General features: G+C 40.5%; 1 protein-coding gene across 2 annotated transcripts; it reads right to left on the bottom strand.

Annotated features, from left to right (window-relative positions):
- Nucleotides 1–210: 210 nt before the first annotated feature.
- Nucleotides 211–26,834, bottom strand: SUPV3L1 (Suv3 like RNA helicase). 2 transcript variants are annotated; one of them, XM_027596903.2, is made up of 15 exons: nucleotides 26,361–26,834; nucleotides 19,851–19,928; nucleotides 19,343–19,450; nucleotides 18,401–18,515; nucleotides 16,863–17,031; nucleotides 15,202–15,313; nucleotides 12,348–12,425; nucleotides 10,935–11,026; nucleotides 9,547–9,727; nucleotides 8,618–8,711; nucleotides 7,284–7,503; nucleotides 5,588–5,668; nucleotides 5,028–5,204; nucleotides 1,346–1,494; nucleotides 211–688 (listed from the first exon to the last, which is right to left on the bottom strand). In XM_027596903.2, exons 1-15 carry the CDS (start codon nucleotides 26,638–26,640, stop codon nucleotides 253–255), a joined length of 2,370 nt encoding a protein of 789 aa, XP_027452704.1. In that variant the 5' UTR covers nucleotides 26,641–26,834; the 3' UTR covers nucleotides 211–252. The 2 variants fall into 2 exon arrangements, with proteins under 2 accessions (XP_027452704.1, XP_027452705.1); XM_027596904.2 differs by lacking the exons at nucleotides 15,202–15,313; nucleotides 16,863–17,031; nucleotides 18,401–18,515; ... (1 more) ...; nucleotides 19,851–19,928; nucleotides 26,361–26,834 and adding an exon at nucleotides 13,743–13,808 and having other exon boundaries at nucleotides 218–688.

Genomic DNA, 26,834 nt, shown 5'->3' with positions numbered 1-26,834 from the left:
CTTTCAAGCAAGTACTTCAAAACCTGCTAGAAAACTGCAAGGGAAGACAAAACAGTTGTGTTTTAGAATCACCGAGAACATGACCTGAGTGGAAGGAAGACCAGGCTATTTTTTTGGTGACAAGTAAGCACTTGTTTAAAACAAAACAAAACAAAACAAAAAAGTGATAGCCACAATACCATAGCAGAGAGTAAATACATATGAGAAAAAAAGGGTTTTAAAATATTTTTATTTGCAAAAATAAAAATAAAACTAATCTGAATCAGGTTCCTTCTTCTTCCTTCTTGTCCCTTTTGAGTGAGTCCCAGGCTCTGTTCTGTCTTTGCCATGCTCCATTTGTTGTGTCAACCACTCTTTTTCTAGCTGTTTCAGCACATCTGCAGTGAGGAGGCCTTGCTGCACCAATCTGGAAGCAAGGGATTTCTCTCCCGCATTGGGGCTGGGTGGCTCAGCAGCTTTACTCCCTAACGTTTTGGTGCCACGCACCCTTCTAGCTTGGCCCTTTACAGTTCCCGACAATCGTGACTGGTTCTCTGCTGACAAGCTCTCCAAATTCAACAGCTTATGTGCCTCTGAAATTTTAATCAGTTTGGTGATGTTGTGTACACCGTCTTGGATAATGCCATCTAGTTCTTTCTGGAGGTCTCGAATAAGGCTGGCATCTGGAAACATATCCATAAACCGGTAGCTGGGAAAGAGACATATTATGTTATAACAACAGCTCTTCTCACAGTATTGGACTTATCTCACTGACATAACTCCATCTTGACACTGATTGATCCCAAATACTCTGCTGTTGCAAACTCGGTCCAGTGCGTTTGCTCAACCTTTATTTCAGCACCAGCACACCTGAGGAATATTGTCATTATGAGGGTAGGTCATCACACATATCTTAAGTGATTCCGATATGCTCCCCCAGTGGGACATGCCCAACCTTTGAAAATCACTGACTTAGCACAGTACCCTTCAAATATTAATATACAAGTGAATCACCTGGATATTTTGCTGAAATGCAGTTTGATTAAGTCTGGGGTGGGCCTGATATTCTCTAGTTCTAACAAGCTCCCGGGTGATGCCAATGCTTTGGGTCCAGGGACCACCCTTTGTATAGCAAGGATCTAGTAAACCTTCTCACCTACCTATCTTAACTAGAATCATAAGTCCCTCAGTCATTTTTAGAATGGGTATAAACAAGGCTCAACAGCCAAAATGGACAAAAAATATAACATAGAACAACACCCTGCAAAAATGTTTCTAGCTTAAGAGCAAAAGACCATATTCATAAAATCTTTGATTTCCTCTATTACTTAGAAAAATGAGAGTACATAAAGGAAAAATTTGATACCTTAGCCACAGGTAAAGATCCAAGACATCATGGACAGCTTCTAGATCCATGAGGTCTTTAATATTCTTAGGTGGAAGTATTGGCCATTTAATATATCTGCGTAACCATGAGAATGTCAGTGGTTCATTCCTGCTATACTGCCTGGCAAACTGAAAGAGAAGAAAAGAATTTGGTAAAAGAATCAAAATTCACTTACGTCTGCAATTAGAAAAAGAAAACACAACAAAACATTAACTGTGGTTATGTTTCAATAAGCAGGCTGGTATCTTTCATTCTTTATACTTTTCTATATTTTTTTAGAACATGTAATATTTATAAAGATACTTTTAAGGAAAAAAAGGGGGAGGGGGTTTTCTTCATTTTCCAAAACCAGGGCAATAATATGTGCATCAGAAGTTGTACAAGAACGAACTTTCCAGAGCCTAAGTCTGTTAACTTTTATGAATATTAATGTTCTAAGTTCTGGATAGACATCAAAGACTCTCATTTCTATCCCTTCATGCAATAGTCCTATAACTACAAATATGAGCTGTATCTTGTTAATGTCCTCTCTTATCATAAAGAAACCCTTTGGGGTGGCTTGGTGCAAGGTTGCATATGAGTCAATCAAACTGGTAAAGAGACTCCGCCTCTTCACTCGGCTGTATTGTTTTGGCCAAGCCACCACTCTATGCTTCAGTTTCCTCATCAGTACCATAAGACCACCACACCTCCTTCTGGAACCAGAGGACACTGTTGGAGAATGTGCTTGGAAAACCAGGCTTCTCCCACTCCCCAACAATGCTAGGCAGGATTATGCATCAGACCACAACCATATGAGACCTCTAGAGCAAGAGTTTAAAATCTTTAGCTTCAAGAATAAGCTGATTTCAAATGGTTCATTTCCTGATTAGGGAAAATTCTCTCTAAATGTTTAACCTAAGCAAGGTCAATACTTCAGAGAGTCAAGGCAGTTTTAGAACAATTGTGGTTAAATAATGTTATGATTTGGGGCGCCTGGGTGGCTCAGTCGATTAAGCGTCTGCCTTTGGCTCAGGTCATGATCCCAGAGTCCTGGGATCAAGTCCCATGTCGGGCTTTCTGCTTAGCGGGGAGCCTGCTTCTCCCCCTCCCTCTGCCTGCCGTTCCACCTGCCTGTGCTCTCATTCTCTGTCAAATAAATAAATAAAATCTTAGACAAAAATGTTATGATTTTATTAAATTCAGTTGTGCATTCTGCTAAGCTTAATAAATGCCAAACAGGATAGCCATGAAGGATGGAAATCTGACCATACTAACCTGCTAAAGCAGGAAAGCCAAACTCAATTTCTCTTACAAAGACAGTGGCTTTAATATTTGTGGCCACAAACTATGGAAACCCAGTATGTAAAAGAGCTAAGTATGGAGCTGCCCAGAGAAGAGAAGGGAGAGACGCCTATCAGATACCTCCATCCAGCAGCCAGCCCTAAAGGAGCTCCCCAGAACACTGATTCCAAACAACTATCCCGGGGGGCATCAGAGGCCATCAATGGCATTGAGTTCTTTTATAGTTCAGTAATAATGGTGATCAAGAAAAAAGGAAGGGCGCCTGGGTGGCTCAGTTCATTAAGCGTCTGCCTTCGGCTCAGGTCATGATCCCAGGGTGCTGGGATCGAGCCCCGCATCGGGCTCCCTGCTCCGAGGGAAGCCTGCTTCTCCCTCTCCCACTCCCCCTGCTTGTGTTCCCTCTCTCACTGTCTCTCTCTCTCTCTGTCAATTAAATAAATAAATAAAATATTTGAAAAAAAAAAAAAAGGAAAAATCTCTAAATTTCACATGCTAACCAACAACAGAACATATAAGCAGCTGTTGGCCTGTACCGTTCTAGACTTCTTACTCCTTAGTAAAATGCTGCTTCATTAGAATAGCTGTTTGAAGGATGGTATAAATGGGGTCGGGGCCATGAATTCACGCTCCATCCAGGTCAGTTTATACCATTTGAGACTTTGTTCCATAAACTTCAATCTTATGCTAACTAACTCTCCCATAAATGTCAGCTCTAAGAAACGTATCTTCTAGGTAAATACCTGGACGTGCAATACCTCTAAGACATATTAATGGGAAAAGAAAAAGGCAAGTTGCAGAATAATTCATCATAACATTTATGGGAAAACACACCCACACAACAAAACTACAATTTCTGTATGTACACATATGTAGGCAAGCACAACGGAAGAGGTCTGCAATGACACAAACTGTTAACTACAGCACTGTCAAAGACTGGGATTGGGGGTGGTAACCCAATTTAACCTATCTGGAGTGTTTTAATTTGTGCAGCGAGAAAGCATTTATGTATTATTTATGTGATTTCAAAGTAATTTAGAACATAACCTAGAAACAGAGTTGGTAGGAACACAGCTAGTTCGCAGAATGCTGAGTTCCAGAGAGAAGACAGTGGTGAGACTCTAAGTCCGGGGAGGGCTCAAAGAGGAGGCCTGTGGGGTTTAGTGGGATGGAACTCCAGGCAGAGGCAACGGGGGAGAGGCAAGGGCGCTACAAGGTAAGAGGACATGGCAGGGGGCTGGAAGTTTAGCTTCCACTGCCCTTCCCTGCCCCCCTTGTCTGGGTGCATCCTGTGCTCCTCAGAAGGCAGAGGTTTGCATCCCTATGCAAATGAATGAAAAAAAAAAGGGGGGGCTGGAAGCTTGGCACCAAACTCATAGAAGACAGCAACCCCTGGTTCGGTGCCTTATAATTAGGAAAACCGAATACCATTGCCACAGCTAACCCCTACTCCCCTTCTCCTTCCAAAAACTATTAACCAATGCCATTAAGAAAGAAGTGTATCGGAGCACCTGGTTGGCTCAATTGGTAGAGCATGTGACTTTTTTTTTTAAGATTTTATTTATTTGTCAGAAAGAGAGAGCGAGCGAGCACACAAGAGCATGCGCACAAGCGGGGGAGCGGCAGGCAGAAGGAGAAGCAAGTTCCCCACTGAGCAAGGAGCCCAATATGGGACTCAATCCCAGGACCCTGGGGCCGTGACCCGAGCCAAAGGCAGGTATCCAACCAACAGAGCCACCCAGACGTCCCAGAGCATGTGACTCTTGATCTCAGGGCTGTGAGTTCACATCCCACGTTGGGCATGGAGTCTACTTAAAATAAATAAATAAACAAACAAATATTAAAAAGCAGACCCCCCAAAAAAAAGAAATTAAAAAAAAAGAAGTGTATCATTAGGCAAAGAACCCCCTCGAAAAAAAATTACAGTTGTTTTTGTTTTAGCTTCTTCACAAAGGCTACCATATAAACCCAAATACAAAGCAACAGTTCCCCATTATCCCAAAAAATTGCCTGTAAGAAAAAAAGAGCCACTTTATATTTAACTTCTTATACAGTATCCCGTATCAAAAGATACTCTCCAAGGGCACCTGGGTGGCTCAGTTAACGGTTAAGTGACTGCCTTCAGCCCAGGTCATGTTCCCAGTGTGCCAGGATCGAGTCCTGCATCAGACTCCCTGCTCAGCAGGGAGCCTGCTTCTCCCTCTGACCCTCACCCCCTTCATGGTCTCTCTCTCTCTCTCTCTCAAATAAATAAGATCTTCAAAAAAAAAGAAAGAAAGAAAGAAAGATACTCTCCAATTGTTTTAATCTGAATAACAAAATATTGTTTGGGGAAATGCACGGACTTGAAACAACTCAAAATATAAAGACAAAGGCTCACCTGTAACAGTGAAGAACAGACAAAGGGCTGCTTCTTGTTGATAGGAGCTGTGCAGAAAACATACCTCACTCGTAGACTTAATGGAATATGTTGGATCAACTCTGCAGAAAATTTAAAATCATCCATGTTGCAGACAAAATACTGCCCATCAACTTGTGAAAAATCTACAAAAATATCCTGGGGGGAGGGGGGGAAATAAATTACTGGACTGCCTAAGCGGGCATGAATAAAGAACTCAAGTCTACAAAGGACAATCTCTTTAAATCTGTAACAGTCTTCTAGAAAGGCCTGCTTAATTCACTGCCTTCCCAAGCTAAAAGACCTCCCCCATAGCCTCCCCAACCTGAAATACTCAGAAAATTCCTCAGGACAAAAGGCCCAGAAGATTTTCAGAGAACATTTTTTTCACTTTCAAGATAAACTTCACAAGTAGCAATGTCACAAAAACAGACTATCCACTGATGCCCAGGAGGTTAATTAATAATTGTCTGACATATCAACATTTTTAGAAAAGAAATTTTAGATTTTAGAAGAGATTTAAAAAGTGACTTCTTACTTACAATGAGATTAGAAAGTGTTGTATCAGGGAGATGGTAGGCAAACATTTCAATCTGCTCAGCAGTTGGATGAAGACCGGCTGCCTTTAGTAAAAAAAAAAACAACTGTAAGTTTTCTTCTATTTTTTAAGATGTTATTTTTTAAATAATTTTTTATTGTTATGTTAATCACCATACATTACATCATTAGTTTTTGATGTAGTGTTCCATGATTCATTGTTTGTGCATAACACCCAGTGCTCCACGCAGAATGTGCCCTCTTTAATACCCATCACCAGGCTAACCCATCCCCCCAAGATGTTATTTATTTGATAGAAAGAGACAGCAAGAGAGGGAACAGAAGTAGAAGGAGGAGCTGGGAGAGGGAGAAGCAGGCTCCCCGCTGAACAGGGACCCCCGATGCGGGGCTCGATCCCAGGACCCTGGGATCATGACCTGAGCCGAAGACAGACACTTAATGACTGAGCCACCCAGGCGTCCCAAGTTTTCTTCTTTTTAAAGGACAACTTTTCTTAAGTTATTTCAAAATAAAGTCCTATATTAGGCTAAGCTCTCGCCAAACGAGTTAAATGACAAGAATTTGAGTAAAAAAGAAAAAAGCAACATCACTTTCCCATTTATTACCAATTAAGAAAGCTGATGAGATGATTTAGTAAAACTAACCAATTATACCCAACTGAGTAATTAGTCATTCTTTCGAATACATCTTAGTTATACTCCTAAAATCTATGATGATCTGATAAGAGTACCAAAACTGCTTTCCAGGGTCTCAATTATCTTCATTGAACAAAAATGAACAAGGAAAACCCAACTGCTTTAGCCAAGGCAATAAAACTGACAGACAAATACAGGAAAGAATGTCTAAACTGGAGGCCAGTGATCTCTTCAACTGTATTCCAGTATTAATAAATGCCTACAGGTAAGGATATGCAGAGAGAAAGGGAATGGGAAAGAAAAAGAGCAAAGGATGAATGGAGGAAAGAAGAGATGAATCACAGGAGGGAGAAGGAGTATGAGCACAGGAAATCAGGCGCACAGGAGAAAAGTGGGAGTGTGTCATCATCAACTGCACTTTTAACAAAAGCTGCAGAAATTAGTTCAACCACAGCTTTCCTCCAGGAATGCTTCCTTGCATCATCTCATTTCTATTCCCCTTCACCAGAGCCACTGAAAAATGTGAAGAGCCACATTAATTTATAAGTGAATTTTCCAAGCAACTTAAATTGTAACCGTTTGTTTAAAATACATACGCTGCTGCCTCATTAACTGCACTAACCAAAATTGAATCTTGTCCTTACTGGCTCAAAGCTGTATTGCTTAGTACTGTTTTTGCCCCACACTCAAGGGTTTCTTCTACATTCAAGCTTCTCATAATTTTTCGGTCTGCTGACATAGCTGTGTGTCCACCTGAAGCAAATATACCCCCACCCCACCCATCGCTAGACTACAGGAAGAACTAAAGGAAAATCAGGTTCATTAAACTTGTTCCATCTGGATCTTTCACTTGCACACCATTCTCTGATGAAGGGGTCCCTATGCCACTCCAAAGCAGTAAAGTAGAGCTTTCTTAACATGACTTTCATGGCACAAAACTTTCTTTTGCTTATTTCTGTTTCCAGGTGTCAGAAGAGTCTAGAAGATAGGTGAAGAAAGGAATGACTGTCCTCCACAGAGAAGTAATTAACACGGTACACCTTACCTTTATAGGCTCCACATGCCTATTCAAAATTTCCTTCAATAAACTGAGGTCTTCTCGATTCATTGTTGTCACTTCTCCTTCTTTATATTTTGAACTGAACCTACCAGCTCTGCCAGCAATCTGCAAGGCCTGAGAGGTGGTAATTGGTTCTATTTCTTTCTCTCCCTTTTCATTGACAGTGGGTTTTATAAGGGAGTAAAATATAATTCTTCTTATGCTCCTGAAATAGAAATAAAAGTACTCGCTCAGACTGCTGAATAAAAAACTCTCCATCATTTTGGGTCATTGTAGAAATGCTCACTGCAATTCTAGTTTAGGCCTGCTTACAATCTTGTCCACTGTTTACAAAATAAGGAAAAGAGGTTTGTTAGTAATTCTTTTTCTTCCCATTAGTTATTTTTTAACAAATGAGTAAATTTACTAAAAATCATTAAGTTGTAGATTTACAAGGGGTAAACTGTGGAGTACGTAAATTATCCTTCAATAAGGTACAGAAAATAACTTTCCTTTTTAAGATTCTATTTATTTATTTATTTAAGAGAGAGCAAGAGCACGAGCAGGGGGAGGAGCAGAGGGAGAGGGCCAAGCAGACTCCATTCTGAGTACAGAGCCTGACTCAGGGCTCAATCCCAAGACCCTGAGATCATGACCTGAGTTGAAATCAAGAGTCAGACACAACCGACTGAGCCACCCAGGCACCCTGAAAATAAACTTTTTTTTTTTTTTTAAACAAATAAACCACATAAAGTGCTCTCAGACTGCTTTTAAAAGTTGGCTGCTATCCCTGGGTGGCTCAGTGGGTTAAGTGTCAGACTCCTGATTTCACCTCAGGTCATGATCTCAGGGTTGTGAGATCGAGCCCCGTGGAGAGCTCTGTGCTCAGCAGGGAGTCTGAGAGTCTCTCTCCTTCTCCCTCTACCCCTCCCCTCTCACATGGTCTAACAAAAAAACAGAACAAAAACAAAAGTTGGCTGCTATTAACAGCTTTGAATAGTTCTTTAATTCATAAACTATTATTTATGCCTTGATTACCCAGAGAGGAATATTTAGACATAAAACCTAATGGATAGTCCCACATTCAAAATGGGCACTCACACACTTGCTGAGGAACTGAAAATACAGTAGAATAACATAACAGGTTAGTGGTAGGGAGTATCACTCAAAACTCCTAGTGCTGTGTGCTATTTTCTTTTTATTCCCTCAAGAGATGTAAACAAGATAAATCTCAGATTCTCCTAAACCTAAATGTTTGGCCATTCTATTGCCAATTAGAAAATATTTAACTGCCATCAAACCCATTGAATATCCATGATTATTAAAAACAAATTACTTACAAATTAAGTCCCATGCCAATTGCATCTGTAGCAACCAGGATTTTGCATGGATCATCAGGATCATTAAACTTTTTTGCTTGAGCAAGTTTGGTCCCTAAAATAAGAAGAGTTTATGTTAGTTCAGCATTCTCAATCTGCCACATCACACCAAGTATATCTTGGAACGCTTCACCTCTTACTCTCCATTTTTATCAGTAAAACTCTTATTGTTTCTGGGTCCCTGGGTGGCTCAGTCGGTTAAGCGTCCAACTCTTGATTTCAACTCAGGTCATGATCTCAGGGTCCTGGGATCGAGCCCGCATTGGGCTCCACGCTGAGCTTAGAGCCTGCTTGGGATTCTCTCTCTCCCTCTCCCTCTGCTCCCCCCACCCCACTCACACTCGCTCTCTCTCTCTCTCTAGGAAAAAAAAAAGAGAGAGAGAGAGATTTCAGGACTACAACTTCAACACAATTACCAAGCTCATATTTCACATTTTAATATTTTTGTTTTGTTTTGTTTTTAGAGAGAGAGAGCCAGGAGGGGCAGAAGGAGAGGAAGAGAAAGAATCCTAAGCAGGCTCCACGCCCAGCACAGAGCCCACCATGGGGCTCGATCTCACAACCCTGAGATCATGACCTGAGCCAAAATCAAGTGCCAGATGCCTAACTGACTGACACACCCAGGTGCCCCTTTAATGACTTTCTTTAAGAAAATCATCAACTCAACATTTAAAATACAGTCCAACATAGCAGCAAGAACTATGAATTTAAAAACTTCTATCCCTACCAAGATGAACCAGAGAAATTTATTTTATACGACCCACAATAAATTATTAGTGTATCAAGCAAGTTAATTCAATATCTTTTACTGCATTTTCTATACACGGCTCGACATAAATGGCAAAAATAAGAGACTTCATATCCTTGTCATGATGAAAGCCAATAATTACCAGGTGGGAGACTGCCATATATAACAGCTGACTCCAATCCCCGAATTTCAATCTGTCGACTCACAGAATAAATATCATTCTTGCTAAAACAGACAATGCAGTCCCCAGGCCGAAGGTTGTCTAATGATTCTAATGCATGATCCAGCACGGAAATGGGGGTAAGCCTCTTATACTTTCGAACCTACAATAAAGACATGATATTGTAAAATAACACATTTAACTTCTTATGACTAATAACTAAGTGAAAAACTTGCAATGAAACGTAGCTTAAAAACTGGGGCCCCTGGGTGGCTCAGTTAAGCATCTGCCTTTGGCTCAGGTCATGATCCCAGGATGCTGGGATCGAGCCCTGCATCAGGCTCCCTGCTCAACGGGGAATGTGGGGGCTGGGGGGGTGGTGTCTGCTTTTCCCTCATCCTCTGTCCCTCCTCCCAGCTTGTGTTGTCCCTAAATAAAATAAAATAAAAAAATAAAATCTTAACAAAAAAAGTAACTGACAAGTTCCAACATTTTTCAAAGGAAAATACAGAAAAACATTTATTTTCTTATTATAAATGTTACCATCAGTTCTCATTGGTATTTCTAAATCCATAAAATGTCATACAGCATTTCACAAATTTTCAAAGCACTTTCATATATATTCAATTTTCATGGCAACTTGGTAACTTCAGAATGCTTATTAAGTATTAGTTCCATTTTATGAAAAAGTAAAATAGAGCCCATAGAAAAGATCAGGTCTGATAAGGATTCGTTCCGTTCTGGCCTTCTGTGATTTGCCTAAGAATGAAAAGCTAATAAAAGCAAAGCCTAGAAACCCAGAATTTCTTCCACTACAATTCCAGCCTCTCCCTGAAAGCTGAACACAAAACTAATGGGCCCATTTTTAAACATGTCTTCATCTTACTCAAGAACTATAGTAAAAAACAAAACAAAACATAGGATTAAAAGGAAACCAGTTACTTTCTATCCTGTGAATTTCAGAAAGGGATACGAACTATCTCTAGCAATTAGATGTATATCAAAGGTCCTAATACCGGACATCTAAGGCTCAGAAAACCATGAACTTTTGCTAAGCCTCAAACTTCGAACATTCCTGACTTAGTTAATTCTAAAGAGATCTGCTCAAACTCCAAAAGATTTTGTCAAGAAAAGATGAAAAGTCTCCTGTACTTTTGGAAGGCTTAGGGTATGATGGCCATTCTGCCAGGATTTCGGATCATGATATTCAACCAAGTATGTATGATCTAGTCAACTGAGAAAATGAAGCGTTCTTTTTAGTTAAGTTCTGATTTTGCCACTACGTGGGACCTACGAAGCCAATGCTGGGGTACTCTAGGCTATTTGCTACACCAATAGCGTAGCTTGAGACAAAGCCTATAATCTAGTACCTCTACTTCCTCCCCAGTCGTGTACATAAGCTCAGTAACCAGGTCAATAGCCGCAGATTCTCCACACAAATGGACTTCTTCAGCACAGAGTCCTGTTAAATGCAAAATCAGTTTTTTAAAGATATGAAATTAGACATGTAATACCTTATATAGCAAAAATACTTTAAGTTTGCTTACCTATTGCTTTACAACTTTACCAAGCGTTTTCATCAATATTATCTCTTTGATGCAAACCTCAAATTTACAACATTCTGGTGGGCAAAGATTCTATTTTTATGAATCTCAGAGTTTTTAAACTGCTTTGGCCAAGGTTTTGAGTCTATTAGAGGGTGAAACCAGCCAGGACTAGAACCTCGCATTCTGATGGTTAGCACTGAATCTCATACTTGCATTTTTCAAATTAGGCTCCACGGAATCACTAAGGTGCCGCAGAGGCTGAGGGCTGGAGGGTAAATGAAACTCCAAGCTCCTTACCACTGAGCAGATCCACTGTCATCTATTTTAAAACGCAGACTTTAATGTATACACTTTGTTTGAAGGAGTTCAGCTATTTGTTTTTAAATTTGAAAACACCTGCCCTACAACACGCTGATCAAAAAATCCACTCCAGGGGCACCTGGGTGGCTCAGTCGGTTAAGCGTCTGCCTTCGGCTCAGGTCATGATCTCAGGGTCCTGGGATCGAGCCCCACATCGGGCTCCCTGCTCCGCGGGGAGTCTGCTTCTCCCTCTCCCTCTGCCTGCCGCTCTGCCTACTTGTGCTCTCTATCTTTCTGTCAAATAAACAAATAAATTCTAAAAAAAAAAAAAAAAAAAATCCACTCCAATATCAAGCAATGGAAATGTTCATTCATGTCCACAGATCTCAGAAACTCCAATTCCAGGCGCCTATCCTAAAGAAATAACTAAATAAATAAATGAAAAGCTATGGCCACAAAAATTTTTACTGTAGCACTATCAGTAACAGGAAAAAATGTTCAACTCTGTGGAAAAAAAATAGTGCAGCTCTTCAGTGAAGAATATGCAGTATTAATATGTGGTGTGAAAAAAAGTCTATGAAACAAGAAAACTGAAAAAAAAAGCAAGATACAAAATAATTCACAAAACACCGTATTTCCAAGGAAAAAAAGATTGGCATGAAAACACCAAAATGTTAATCCTGGTTGTGTAAAGATGGCAAGATTTGAACATTTTAACTTTAATTAACTGGTTAAGCTAACTTTATAGTAAGAAAACTGGACTTTCCATTATTAAAATAATATTTAGGAAATAAGAACTCACACTAGGCTGACTTTTTTGTTTGATTTGTGTCAAAAAGAGAGGATCCTAATGACTCTATTTGGCAATGTGAAGCAGAGAAATGCATCTCCGTGCAGATGTCACAAAGCACAGGTCTTAGCATTCAGGCCACCAACCTAGAAGTGCTCTGGTCCAGGCCCATCCTCTGGCTGGATCTTTGATCATCTGAATTTCATCAATCACGGCCACTTCATCTACAATAAGAGGTTATCGTGAGCAATACAATCTACTTAAATAGTGTCATGAACAAATTATAGCACCACAACTCAAGCTTTCGTCACCGCCATCATCACCGTCACTCACTAAGCACTTCTTTTCTGGCAGGTTTGTTCTAAGTGCTTTATTTACAATTATATCTCATTTAATCCTGACAACAAGCCTATACAGTAAGTATCATAGCTATTTTACAGAAGAATTAACTAAGGCCCAGAGAAGTTAAGTCACTGGCCCAAGGTTACACAGCATGTGCAGTTAATAAGTGTTAAGATCGAAAAACATGACATTCAAACCCAGGCCATCTAGCATGTAGTAGGTCCTTTTGTCCTGTTCTCTGCAATCTCAGAGGCAGCCTGGAGACTCTGCTTAATAAGAACTAACACACCCAGGGGCACCTGGGCAGCTCTGTCGGTTGAGTGTCCGACTCTGGATTTCAGCTCAGGGTCATGATCTCGGGGTCATGGAATCAAGCCCTGCATAGGGCTCCACACTCAGCGGGTAGTCTGCTTCAGATTCTCTCTCTCCCTCTCCCTCTGCCCCTCCCCGTGCTTGTGCATGCATGCACACGCTCTCTAAAGTAAACACATAAACCTTTAAAAAAAAAAAAAAAAAGAACACACCCACAGGGTAGTAAAAAAGAGAAAGTATCTATACTTCCAGGAACAAGCAGGAGACAGACAGCCTTGTTATAAAGGAAGGTTCTCTATCACAGGAACCCAGACAGATGCCAGGAGGAGAAAGTGGAAGAGCAAGAGTCATTCCTGAGCTCCAGCTCATTCTTAGGGGTTTTAGGCTCATCACTATGGCAAAAATTAGTACCTCATTTTATTTTCTAATGCCAAAATGCTTTTGACCATATTATTTTATTAAGTCATATAAATTATATTTTAATTTTCTTCCTCAAATACCAAGGAGTTGAGAAAAGCACATTTAAAAAAAATTAATATGCCCACAACAACATTTAGGAAACAAAAGCAAGCACACTTTATACTGAAAAACCGTCAGATTAAAAATCACTTATTGCAATTGGGTACATACAAACAAGATTAGAAAAAAGGGGACAGAAGAGGGAATTTTGATTTATAAACTTCTGTGCTATCTAAATTTTTACAATGTATTACTTTTGTAATAAACTCATCTTTTAAAAACTATCCATTTACTCAGAAAAATTAAAATGAAAAAAGCTAACTGAAGTACATAATATATAATACCTATTTAACTATACATACCCACAATGCACACATAAGTATATGCATACACAACACAAACACAGAAGAAATCTGGAAAATACACACCACACGGTTAACACCTGTTGATTCTAGATGGGTAGAATTGAGAGGTTGTAGGTTTTCTTCTCTTTGCATTTATTTTTATATTTTCTATAATGAAGATATGATTGCTTACTGGTAAGAAGAAATTAATTTTTATTTAAAATATTGTCAAAACTACTTAAAGAGAAGTTCACTGAAGTGTTACATATAATAGTGAAAAACTTTTATTTTTTTTTAAGATTTGATTTATTCATTTGAGAGAGAGAGAGAACACGAGCAGGAGGGCAGAGGGAGAGGGAGAAGCAGGCTCCCTGCTGAGCAGGGAGCCGGGACACGGGGCTCAATCCCAGGACTCCAAGATCATGACCCAAGCCGAAGACAGGCACTTAACGGACTTGAGCCACCCAGGCACCCATTAGTAAAAAACTTAAACAACCTAAATATTCTTTAGTAGGGGAGGGAATGAATTTTAGTCATAAGATGGAATTTTAGTCATAAGTTTAAATGAATAAACTTGATATATGTATTTATGATATATATGATAAACATGCGATATGATACACGTAAAACAAGACTAGATCTAAAAACATGTTGTACAGAATAAAAAGCAAGTTGTGGAACAATACAATATGGTAATCACGTCAATGTTTTTAAAATACACAATCTAGGGGCGCCTGGCTGGCTCAGTTGGAAGAGCCACGACTCTTGATCTTGGGGTTGGGAGTTTGAGCCCCACGTTGAGTGTAAATAAACTTCATTTTTTTTTTTTTAAGATTTTATTTATTTACGTTAAAGAGAGCAAGAGAGAGCACAAGGCAGGGGTGGAGGAGAAGCAGATTCCCCGCTGAGCAGGGAACCCAACATGGGCTCTACTCCAGGACCCTGAGCTGAAGGGAGGCACTTAACTGACTGAGCCACCCAGATGCCCCGTAATAAATAAACTTTAAAAAAATTCTTGGGGCACCTGCGTGGCTCAGTTGGTTAAGCATCTGACTCTTGATTTTGGCTCAGGTCATGATCTCAGGGTCCGTGCTCAGTGGGGAGTCTGTTTTCCCTCTCCCTCCCCCTGCTCACACACACTCTCTCTCTCAAATAAACAAATCTTTAAAAAAAAATTCTTAAAATAAATAAATTTTATTTATTTATTTTATACGTATCAGTGATATGAAAAAAGACAGGAAAGATATATACCAAATACTTGATAGCAGTTGGATCAAAAGAGGAATTGAATCGGGGAGTGGTACAAAGGAAATATCATACTTGTTAACATTTTAGATCCTTGGAGAGAAAAAGGGAAAGCAACATTGAAAAGCAAACACCATAGAGTTTGGCATTTATCAGCGGTGGTGAGCAGTGGGTATCTGTTGTCCTACTCATCTCAATTAAATATTTTTTTTACAATAAAAACACATTTCATCTGTTCATCTGTATTTTCAAATAAAAAAATTACTAAACCATAGTGTTTTAAATGGCATGTACATACAAGGAGTTGTAACACTGCACATCTCAACTGTACAAGCAACATGGGCAGCCTGTTTCCCATCTGGCTCTATGGTCACACGCTCTTCCCCTGTTACCAAGTCACATGGAACACCCTAGGATGACAAAAAGAAATCTGGAGTTATCACCACCTTTAAAATGACAGAAAAAGAAGTTTTGGATGTTTGAGTATTTTCGCCATTACCATCAAATTTATGAAAAATAAAAGTGGCTCGCTTACATAACCTACACAAACTTGGAAACATCTCAAAATTCTCACGTAACACAAACATGAGAAATTGTAGCGGTTTCACTTTTTAACTTTGTATGTTTCTGTACTATTTTGGTTTAGTAAAATAAAATGAACATGGATTTCTATATTCAAGAAGAATATTATAAATAATATCTAAGAACGTAAAGACCTCCTAATAGAATTCCTTGAGAAGGAGCAGCATTAATAGTATGGTGTAACAGTTTACCCAGGACCGAGGGGCTCCTCAGGACGAAGGGCTTCAGGTGCTAAATCTGGGAAAGTACAGGCAATCCAGGCTAGTCTCCCTAGAGGCCTGAACTCATCATGAAGAAACATCTGATATATCCAAACTGAGTGACAGTTTACAACACAAATGACCGGTAGTTTTCCAAATGTTAAAGTTATGAAAGATAAAAGAAGGTTCCTGAGGAATTGTCCCATATTAATGGAAACTAGAGACATGATAACAAAATAGAGTGTTGAGACTCTGGACAGAATCCTAAGGGGTTGGAAGAGAGTGGTGGTGGTGTTATCGACAACTGGCAATTTAAATATAGATTGTGGATTAAGTAATAGTATTCTATCAATATTAAATACCCTGCTTTCGAGAAATACCATATGGTTATGTCAAAGAAAGTCTTTGTTCTGAGGAAATACTTTCTTTTTTATTTATGGATAAGGAGGCAGGATGTATGTCAAATTACACAAGTCATCCAGAACAAAAAATAGAGAATGCAAATTATCTTCCCAAACCGTTCATCTCACATTATAAAGTCATAATAAGACAATGAACCAGAACGTGGCCCGTTTAGTGAAACAATGCCTCAGACGACAGGGCGTTCAGTCCTTTACAGGTCTAAACAAGTGGCTTCAGTCTTTATCATTAGTTCTAGTTCATAGCATCAGAGGTCTAATTGAAAAAAAAGGTAAGTTAAATACCATAACAGAGTAGGTTAACTCTGAGGAAGCAAAGGAGGGCCTCGGAGGGAGTTTCAACTTTATCAATAGTTTATTTCTTAAAAAAATAAATAAAACAAGAAGTATGGCGAAATGTTAGAATCCGATGGGAGCTGGGTAGTGGACTCAAGTTATTTGCATGTAATTCTCTGCATTTCTCTGTATTGGTGAAATATTCTGTGATACTGTATTTCATTCATTCCAATACACTTTTCACATTTTAGTATCTCTGAAATCAGGAGGTAGCCTAATGGCAGGTCAGAGTTCAGTTGGCAGCTTCTTTTTCTTTGCCAGTTGTACATAAAATAATCGTACATCTTACAAAGTACAATGAACTATAGCAACTTTTATTAGTGGTAAATTACTACATATGCCCTTTCCCACCTTCCACCTTCACCCTGCCCAGCCCTCCCAAATTAACAAGAAAAAGAGCAAATATTTGGTAATATACTGACAGCAGCATTACTCTTTTCGAAGATCTCATGTGCCAGTAATTTTAAAGGGCCACAATACACTCCAGATTTTGCTGACAAGTATTTCTGGATTGCATGATAAGTCTTTCCACTGTTTGTGGGGCCTGAATGGAATATTATCTTCCGCCGTATGGCTCTGGCTTCTGGGTACCTAAAACGTAAGTAGGTAAACAGCTTATTCCCATTAACCTGAAAATCCATCCTGGCAAAGGTATCAACTGAAAATTATTCCAATGAAACATCCTGTTAATATTCACTTGACAGGATCTTTTGGGAAACTAAATAAAATGAGTTTCAGATCCACAGTAAAATAATGATTTTGGGGGCACCTGGGTAGCTTGGTCAGTTAAGCTTCTGCCTTTGGATCAGGTCATGATCCCAGGATCCTGGGATCGAGCCCCACGTCGGGCTCTCTGCTCAGTGGGGAGCCTGCTTCTCCCTTTCCCTCTACCTGCCACTCCCCCTGCTTGTGCTCACTTGCTCTTGCACTCTCTCTCTGCCAAATAAATAAAAAAAATTAAAAAATACTGTTTTCCAAGATTGGCATTCTAACTAGAGGACAGAAAAATCTAAATGCAAATTAATTTCTTGGGTATTTTTGCCATTGTACAAGTCCCTTCTCTTCAAGAGTTACTTACAGTAAGTTTAAACTGCTATCAGCTCCACAGATATGTTGACATCATTTCCACACCTCTAAATACATGACCCTATAAGTAAATATTCCTAGGTTTCTGAATTTCAACATATATAATATAATGACTGAGTCTTCTGTCTCCAGCCATGAGGAATGGTACGGGACTTGCCCTCCCACCACAAACAAGTACAAAACTGGACAAAATACATGCCACAGCTGCTTGAGGACATAAAGAACAGGCAGTGTAGGACTACAGCCTGAAACAAAGGTACACTTGAGATGAGTCCTACTGCACTCCAGTAGAGCACAGGGAGGTGGAACCCAAACAAAGTATGACAGTCCCAATGAGCTGAGCAGTAGAGATCAAAGTCAGAGATGCTAAAGCAGGTGGGATTTAAAGGGCATAGTGTGGAAGACAAGAAAGGGTTCAGTGGAGGAGGTGCCTTGAAGTCTATGTGAGACTTCCCTTGGGTCCCTGGCCAAGGGCTGGGCTGCACATGTGCAGGGTCTAGCAGAAAGCAGCTTGCTAAGGGTTTTAGCAGAAAGAGGTGGCAAAGCCCTAGATGTTGGGTGCTCCAGCCACAATGGCGATAGTGGTGAGAGAGCTCATTAACACCCAGGCATTTAGCTGACACTAGAAAGGCCATCCTTTAATTGTAAGGCCGACACCCTAACGTAAGGGCTACTCTAATTTGTCCTAGTAAAACCTACTACCTAGCTTGATCAGAATCAAGGGCAGACACCAGAATTAACTGCCTGTTTTTCTAGGGGAAACAACTCCTAGACTCCTTATGATTTATCATCCAGCCTCCAATAAAAAAATGTAATGATCACTAATCTCCCAAGATTAGAAACTAATATCAAATCCACAAGTAAAGAAACTAACCAGTTCGGTGGTATCCTCAAGTCACTGATTTTACGAAGGTCATCCTTACATTCCAACACAGGAAATATCTGTTTCGCGTGTCTCAAGAAAAATGGAAATAAATCATCCACATGAGCTGAAAAATACAACACTGCATTAACAGGTGCAATCTACATGTTATCCATAACCAGACTTAGTGAAACTTTCCTTCTTAGCAAGGTAGTCAAGCGGAGATTGCCAGGATAAAAAGAAAAATTCTGGAGCAAGGAACTCTATCCTTTTCTCAGATCCTGCTCTGTCTTATGTTTTCTTTTTAATTTCACTTACATTTTCTAGGAAAATAGCAAATTGGCTGTCAACCACCATGTTCTACTCTTCTGATAAAAACAGGTGAAGATCAGCATTGGTGAAAGTTAAATTAAAGAACCTGGAAATATACATTAGCAAGAAGACCTATGGTTACTGAAGAGAAATGCAGGTACAAACACTTTACATATAGAAAATATAACCAAAGCCAAACTGCCGATGGGAACACAACAGTGATGTTCTTACATTTTTTCTTTTCTCGCAAAAACTCTGTCCTGACATGAGGGAGAAAAAAAGTCAATGGCAGAAACAAATGGAATCCGCCACATGCTGATTCTATCTTCTGTGAGAGTTCACTTCACTATGGCCTATACATAACACATAGTGGAGAGCAGAAGGTGATAGATCAAGACCCCAGTCTTCCTCCAGTCTAAGATATATGGTGGATTTGATGACTAGCTCAAGGATCCACTGTAGAAGCAAAATGACCTAGAAGGCCTCCTATGAAAGCATACCATTATTTACAGACGGTGTGAATAGGCCCCACTCTATAACAAACAAGCTCTGAACAGAGAAATAGACATGAAGCATGGGAAGAAATACAAAGTATGCTCAACACATTTTAAAAGAGATTTTTTAAAATCTCTAAACACTTACCGGCACTGAAGCAAATATCATTCAAAATAATGTGAATGTCCACATCCAGAGAATGAGACTGCATGATATAATTTCTAAAGCTGACGAAAGCTTGATGGAAGAGACGAGCTGTGGGAAACACAAAACCAAAATAGGTAAGGCTTAGTTTTCATTTCATTTCTCATTTAAAAGGTACATATACACATTACAACTAACTCATCAAAGTGTCCTCTGTCTTTGGGGGCAGAGGGGGGCCCTACAGCTGGTTTATTATGATCTGGCCTAATAAATTTCACTAAATCCTAGCACCACATGAAGGAAAAATTAACACACAATTCCTTTGCTGTGTGTCCGGCTCACCGGGTGCATCTTGCCAAACTCCTGTCAAGACAGAAGCGAAGGTCAGGGACATCCTCCAGACAACACGTATGTACTTGTTTCCTGGGCACACGAGGTCTCACACAAGAATGACAAAGCTGTAATCTATGAAGTAATAAAATATCTCTAATGGAAATGCTATTAGCCTTACCATCGAGTCCATAATCAGCACCCAGTTTCTGAATTTCTTTCCTCTTGTAAAACTTGTCTAAGATCTTCTTTACTTCATCTGAAAGAAAGATGTGCTTAACATTGGATTTCTAGATGGAGAAATGCCCAAAGAACAAAGAAACTTGAATTCATAACACTCAAGGCAACAGCTTACTCAGTGTTTCAAGTATTTAAAGGTTTTAGTTGATCACGTGCTCTTTATGGTTTAATAGTGCAACAGAGTGTCTAGAAAAATTATAAATTCAAATAATAGAATATTCCTGTTATACTGCAGAGGAATAAGCAAGGTGCCAGAGGATTAGACATTGCCCTTAGCCTCCATCAGGCCACTCTCACATGACCATATTCTGTTTCATTTACTTACAACCTTTCCAAACATCTAATAGTGAACAGTTAAAAGGTATCTAGAAAGAAAACCAGTACTGCAAGGACCAGATCGCCACGCTTTCACTCAAATGACTAAAGAGGTCAGGGATGATCTTTAGTTTGAAGATGATGATTTTAAGAACAGACTACACTTATTTTGTTCTAGATGGCATAACTACAGTCAGTGGGAAGTGAGGGATGCAGATTTCAGTGGAATTTATACAAGAACTTCTAACAGAACAGTGGAAAGGGGCTGCCTCAAAAAAGTGCCAGCTCCTTGTCACTGTAAGTACTCAAGCAAGGCTGAGAAGACTGTATATTTCAAGGGTGATGGAGGGGAGGATGAGTCAGATGTCTGCCGAAGCAACATGCCAGTATGAATCAATAATTTCATAAGTGAAAATATCTGAATCAATCAAGCTGCAATTGTATTAACATTGTACATATTAAATACCAGTGCATTATTCCAGGGATAAAAGTTCTACTGATCCAGCCACACACACTGTATTTCTGGGAAGACAGGCCAAAATGGAGGATAGTCTTGGCCCAAGAAACACAGAAAGGCCAAGTGGCCTGTATTTTTACCTCCTGCACAAGTACCAACCGCATTTTCATGCAATGACAATACACACAATACTTAATGAAGAAATTAAGCCTGAATAAAGCATCCCACTAATAAAAATTTGTTTTGCATAATGAGGAATTTTAAAATCAGTGGCTTAGGCACTAGATTTGCCCACAATGAAATGTGAGATACCTACATGTATATCACTTATCACCGGCAGCTATCCTGATATTTCTGGGTATCTGTGACTTTGAACCCAGTGGGGGCGATCATCTCTTTCCATCAATAGTGGAAAAATCAGTTACAAATAAAAGACTGGAAAAAAGCACATACAACTGCTTGGGGAAGTTCTGCAGAACTACAGACTCCATACAAACTGAAGACCTCACATTTGTTTAGAATTAACCCATTTTCAATATTAGGCAGCCATCAAAAGGAATGAGATCTTGCCATTTGCAACGACGTGGATGGAACTGGAGGGTGTTATGCTGAGTGAAATAAGTCAATCAGAGAAAGACATGTATCATATGACCTCACTGATATGAGGAATTCTTAATCTCAGGGAACAAACTGAGAGTTGCTGGAGTGGTGGGGGGTGGGAGGGATGGGGTGGCTGGGTGATAGACATTGGGGAGGGTATGTGCTATGGTGAGCGCTGTGAATCATGCAAGACTGTTGAATCACAGATCTGTACCTCTGAAACAAATAATGCAATATATGTTAATGAAAAAAAAAAAAGAAGAAGAGAGCAGGAGGGGAAGAATGAAGGGGGGGAATCGGAGGGAGAGACGAACCATGAGAGACGATGGACTCTGAGAAACAAACTGAGGGTTCTAGAGAGGAGGGAGGTGGGGGGATGGGTTAGCCTGGTGATGGGTATTAAAAGGGCATGTTCTGCATGGAGCACTGGGTGTTATACACAAACAATGAATCATGGAACACTACATCACAAACTAATGATGTCATGTATGGTGATTAACATAACAATTAAAAAATTTTTAAGAAAAAAATAAAAAATAAAACAATAATAAAATAATTAATGAATTTTTAAAAATAAAAAATAGAAAAAAGAATTAACCCATTTTCCATAACTAACACTCCAGTGTTACGCAAGAATCAAGATACTCAAGGATACTCAAGCATAAGGTTTCCTGTGCTAAGTGAAAGATGCTAGTCAAGAAAGACCATATCCTGTGTGATATTATTTTTTTTTTAAGATTTTATTTATTTGAGAGAGAGAGAATGACAGATAGAAAGCACAAGAGGGAAGAGGGTCAGAGGGAGAAGCAGACTCCCCGCTGAGCAGGGAGCCCGATGTGGGACTCGATCCCGGCACTCCAGGATCATGACCTGAGCCGAAGGCAGTCGCTCAACCAACTGAGCCACCCAGGCGCCCACTGTGTGATATTATTTATATGAAATATCATAATGTGAATTAGTGGTTGCCATGGGCTGGGTGAAGGGAAGTGGGGATAGGGGAATGTAGAGTGACTACTACTAGGTATGGGATTTCTTTTGGGGGTCATGAAAATGTTCTAAAATTAAGATTATGGTGGTAGTCGTACAACCCTGCAAACATACCATTACACTTTAAATGGATGAATTTTATGGCATATATGTTACTTTTTAAAGCTGTTGTAAAAAAAAAAAAAGAATATTACCTACACAAAAATCTCTGTATCAACACTTTATCTAAAAGCATGCTCCAAATCCACTACCAATTTTTTAAAAGAAAACTGCAAAAAAAATTAATGGAAATACCACTAAATATTTTTTAATTTACTACAAAAGTATATGAAAACATAAGTTTTGCTTTTCATAAAAATTAAGCTTTAGGGGCGCCTGGGTGGCTCAGTCAGTTAAGCATCTGCCTTCGGCTCAGATCAGGATCCCAGGGTCCTGGGATCGAGCCCCACATCGGGCTCCCTGGTCCGCGGGAAGCCTGCTTCTCCCTCTCCCACTGCCCGCTTGTGTTCCCTCTCTCGCTGTGTCTCTCTCTGTCAAATAAATAAATAGAATCTTTTTTAAAAAAATTAAGCTGTAAAAGTTTCACTATTCTTAACAGAATGACCTGATTTTTTTATCACAATTACTTCTCATTAAAATTAACAGTGATTACGGGCGCCTGGGTGGCTCAGTTGGTTAAGCGACTGCCTTCAGCTCAGGTCATGATCCTGGAGTCCCACATCGGCCTCCCCGCTCAGTAGGGAGTCTGCTTCTCCCTCTGACCCTCTCCCCTCTCATGCTCTCTCTCATTCTCTCTCTCAAATAAATAAAATCTTTAGTCCACATTGGGCTCCCTGCTCAGCAGGGAGTCTGCTTCTCCCTCTAACCACCCCCCTCATGTGCTCTCTCTCTCTCGCTCTCTCAAATAAATAAATAAATAAAATCTTTAAAAAAAATTTAAAAAATAAAATTAAATTAAATTAACAGTGATTAAAGGAGACACCCTCTGGATTTCAGCCACAGTAGAAATGACTCAGTCACTACAACTTTCACCAGGTAACATACAGCTTTCTTCCAGCCTCCTGCAACGGGAGCCTGGGAGCCTGGGATTTAACATGGCTAAAGTGGGACTCAGCTACATTTGCTAAAATTAAGAGGCCCACTATAAACTCTAAGCCAGCTGCATCCTTTTAAATGGTTACATTTTCTTTTGAAGAAAAAACAAAATGTTCAAGATAGTCCATCAGGATTTCTAAAATGTGAATCTACCTCACCTGAGTGTTACACAAAGTAACAGTCCACTTTACTCCACCTACATCGTGATGAAGAACAAAGCAGCCATTAGCAATATTTTAATTCTCTCGTTTCACTGTAAGCATCCATCATTAAAGAGAATCCCACTTCAGGACACCAAAGCTACAGCTCACTCGAGGGCTGGAGAAGCAGATGGAAAAGTACACAACTCAACCTCTCTTCATAACAGAGCTGGAAAGGCCAAAGCCACAGTGGAAATGCAGGTGGAGAGAAGTGATCAGAATAGGTAAGAAAATCTCTAGGATCCATAAAGGAAAAACAGCATCATTCCTTATCGGTGGCATTTAGCTCCTTTCCCTCTACTATTACAACTAGTATCACTACCATTGTCATTGAATATGATGTGCGGGAATATTGTTCTAGTAGTGGCCAGAACTCATGCTGAACCTTTATTTTTCCTTTCCAAGTTTTTATTTAAATTCCAGTTAGGCAACATACAGTATAAAATAAGTTTCAGATGTAGAACATGCTGAACCTTTCATAACATCACAAAGGGAATGAAAAACCCTAGATTTGCTCCAAGGGTAACTACTGCAGCAGACAGGTGCATCAGACCAAATGCCTCAGACCCTTCTGCCTCGCTCTCAGGTGACAGGTGTGACATCGGCACTGAGATGGAGGAGCCTCAGCTATCCTCTACATCCCCAAACGTGTCCGTGCCTGATATCCTGCATTAAATTACAATTTTATTAAGCCTCTGCTCCTTCATAAGGTCCCTCCTGCAACCATGATTCTCATCCAGAAAGCTAGATGTGCTCTGAACAGAAAAGTGTCACCTAACGTCTATACAGGGACTGTCCCCATAATCTTGACCCCCTTAGCATTATACCCGAATTCCCTACTTCATCAAGTGGTATGCCAGAACAAATCAGTCCAAGTTTTGACAAGCTTCCCCCAAACTCTGACTCCAGTTCACTCTACTAATAGGGAGGCGAGGGGCTTCAACCCTCTTGCAACAGCTCTACAAATTCAAGTTCCAATGTGCATCTACCCATCTTCCACTACTAGAATCTATAAGGAAACTACCACACAACCTGCCTCAATTAATCTGATACTCTCCCTGGGAGTGACAACTGCTAATGAAATCCACCAAGAATATTATTTTTTTGCTGCCACCTCCTGTAAACAAGCCAGTGATTAATCAAAAATCAAAAGGAGGGGCGCCTGGGTGGCTCAGTGGTTAAGCGTCTGCCTTCAGCTCAGGTCATGATCCCAGGGTCCTGGGATCGAGTCCCTCATCAGGCTCCCTGCTCAGCGGGAAGCATGCTTCTCCCTCTTGTGTTCCTCCCCCTGCTTGTGTTCCCTCTCTCGCTGTGTCTCTCTCTGTCAAATAAGTAAATAAATAAAATCTTTAAAAAACAAAAATCAAAAGAAGATCATGCTCTGCTGGTACATCTGCCACCTGTGGTCAGCCAGGGCTCACGTAGCTGATCTCAATGTCTGGATGCTACTACTTTCCTCCTTTGCTGCTCCACTTGAGACTGCCCAAAGCTTCCAGCCTAGTCACCTTTCCCAGAAAGAGGAGGGCTACTCTGCCATCAAAGGTAATTGTACTTCATTGCTAGAACTTCCAAACACTTAAAAATTCATAGTAGTGCCCAAAGTTCTTAAAAATACTATTCTGGTGGAACCAGCTGATTCTAAGTAGAAATATGTATAAGGAATTTTACACCAGCTATTATAGCCTAAAGGAAAAAAGCCCTTGTTGATACACTAACCTAAAAATACATTATTTTATTAAATCCTCACATCAACCTAGATTTATAGGTAGGGTAGATTATTTGGGCTTCTAGGGGAATAGTATTCCCAGTTTCCATGTATCAGATTCTTACTGCAGGGTGTCAACCCAACTTTTATTGTTTTGTTGTTTTGTTTTGTTTTTTTTTAATTTGACAGAGAGAGAGCGTGCGCACAAGTAGGCAGAGTGGCACACAGAGGGAGGAGAAGCAGGCTCCCCACCAAGCAGAGAGCCCAATGCGGGGCTCAATCCCAGGACCCTGGGATTATGACCCGAGCCGAAGGCAGATGCTTAACCGACTGAGCCAGCCAGGCGCCCCGACAACCCAACTTTTAATTCCATTTCTCAAATGGCAAATGTGTTTAGTACAAATAATGTTAGTTTACATTTGTTCATCCCTTTACATTTTTCAAAGTGCTTTTCCTAACATGTTCTGATGATTTTCACAATCCAGAGATGTAGGCAGAGAAAATATTATGCTCATGTTACCAGCTAGGAAATGGACAAAAGGTAAGTAAATTGTAAATCAGACCGGTAACTTAAGTGCTGCGTGACTATCACAAATATGCACCATCTTTCTACTCGCCGTCAATCCATATTCACATGGCTAAATTCATTATAATCAACCTAGAAATATAGATAGGTAGATATTCAGCACTACTGTGTGACTACAACAGTGTTTGGCATATAGTAGACATACAAATAAGTTTTTGGCAAATAATACAATATATGTTAAAAAAAAAAAAGCAGAAGGGGAAGAATGAAAGGGGGGAAATTGGACGGGGAGATGAACCATGAGAGACGATATTACTTATATGATGGTTTATACCATTCCGAGAGGAGCGCAGTGAAAGGGAAAAGACCACTTCTGGGGCGGCATATTAAAAGACTCAGTAAAACGCAGTCCCAAGCCTTGAGGGGCTCACAAACCAGCGCGACAGGCAGACACTGACAGGCACGATGACAGCGCTCGAGGGGACCGCGGGTCTCCAGGGGAACAGGGTGCAGCGTCCTCGCGGCCACGCATCGACCCCGCAGCCCTCACTAGCTCCCGCACTCACTCTTATCCAGAGGGCGGGTTAGCTCGGCCCCGACGTCGCCATCCGCGCTGGGGCCCTGCGGTTTCACAGTCAAAGGCACGAACAAGGACGTGTTCGGGGCTTTAGGACCTCCTGAGGCCGAAGAGGAGGAGGAGGCCAAGGCAACGGTAGACACACGCCCCAGAGCCCCAGGCAGGGGTTCACCGCGGGCGCGAAGGACAGAGCAGACAGCTGCCCGGTGGCCAGCCCAGTGCCCCGCCGGGAGCCGAGCCCACAACAGGACACACCTGGGGAAGGACATCGAGGCCACAAGCCCTAAAGGAGGCTGGCTGCAGCGGCCTGGGACTTGGCGGTAGACAATGACGCGTCCCGCCAGTGCCTACTGTTCAGAAAGCCCCAGACCGAGCAGGGGAGCTGCCCAGGATAACGCCCGATCAAAAAAAAAAGGGTAGTGTCGTGAGATTGCTCATAAAGAAGAGGAAAAGCTTAGAAATA

Source organism: Zalophus californianus, chromosome 15, assembly GCF_009762305.2.
Source record: "Zalophus californianus isolate mZalCal1 chromosome 15, mZalCal1.pri.v2, whole genome shotgun sequence".
Lineage (NCBI taxonomy): Eukaryota > Metazoa > Chordata > Mammalia > Carnivora > Otariidae > Zalophus > Zalophus californianus.
Note: the sequence above shows the minus strand (reverse complement) of the source record. Positions and strands in the feature narration are given on the sequence as shown.

What these genes read in the sequence shown, in the direction of transcription:
- SUPV3L1 (XM_027596903.2), bottom strand. Translation starts at nt 26,640, where the DNA reads ATGTCCTTCCCCAGGTGTGTCCTGTTGTGGGCTCGGCTCCCGGCGGGG. An exon ending in TTGAGGATACCACCGAACTG is followed by an intron (nt 17,032 to 18,400) that starts GTTAGTTTCTTT and finishes CTTACGTTTTAG; the next exon opens with GTACCCAGAAGCCAGAGCCA. An exon ending in GTGCAGTGTTACAACTCCTT is followed by an intron (nt 12,426 to 15,201) that starts GTATGTACATGC and finishes CTCTTATTGTAG; the next exon opens with ATGAAGTGGCCGTGATTGAT.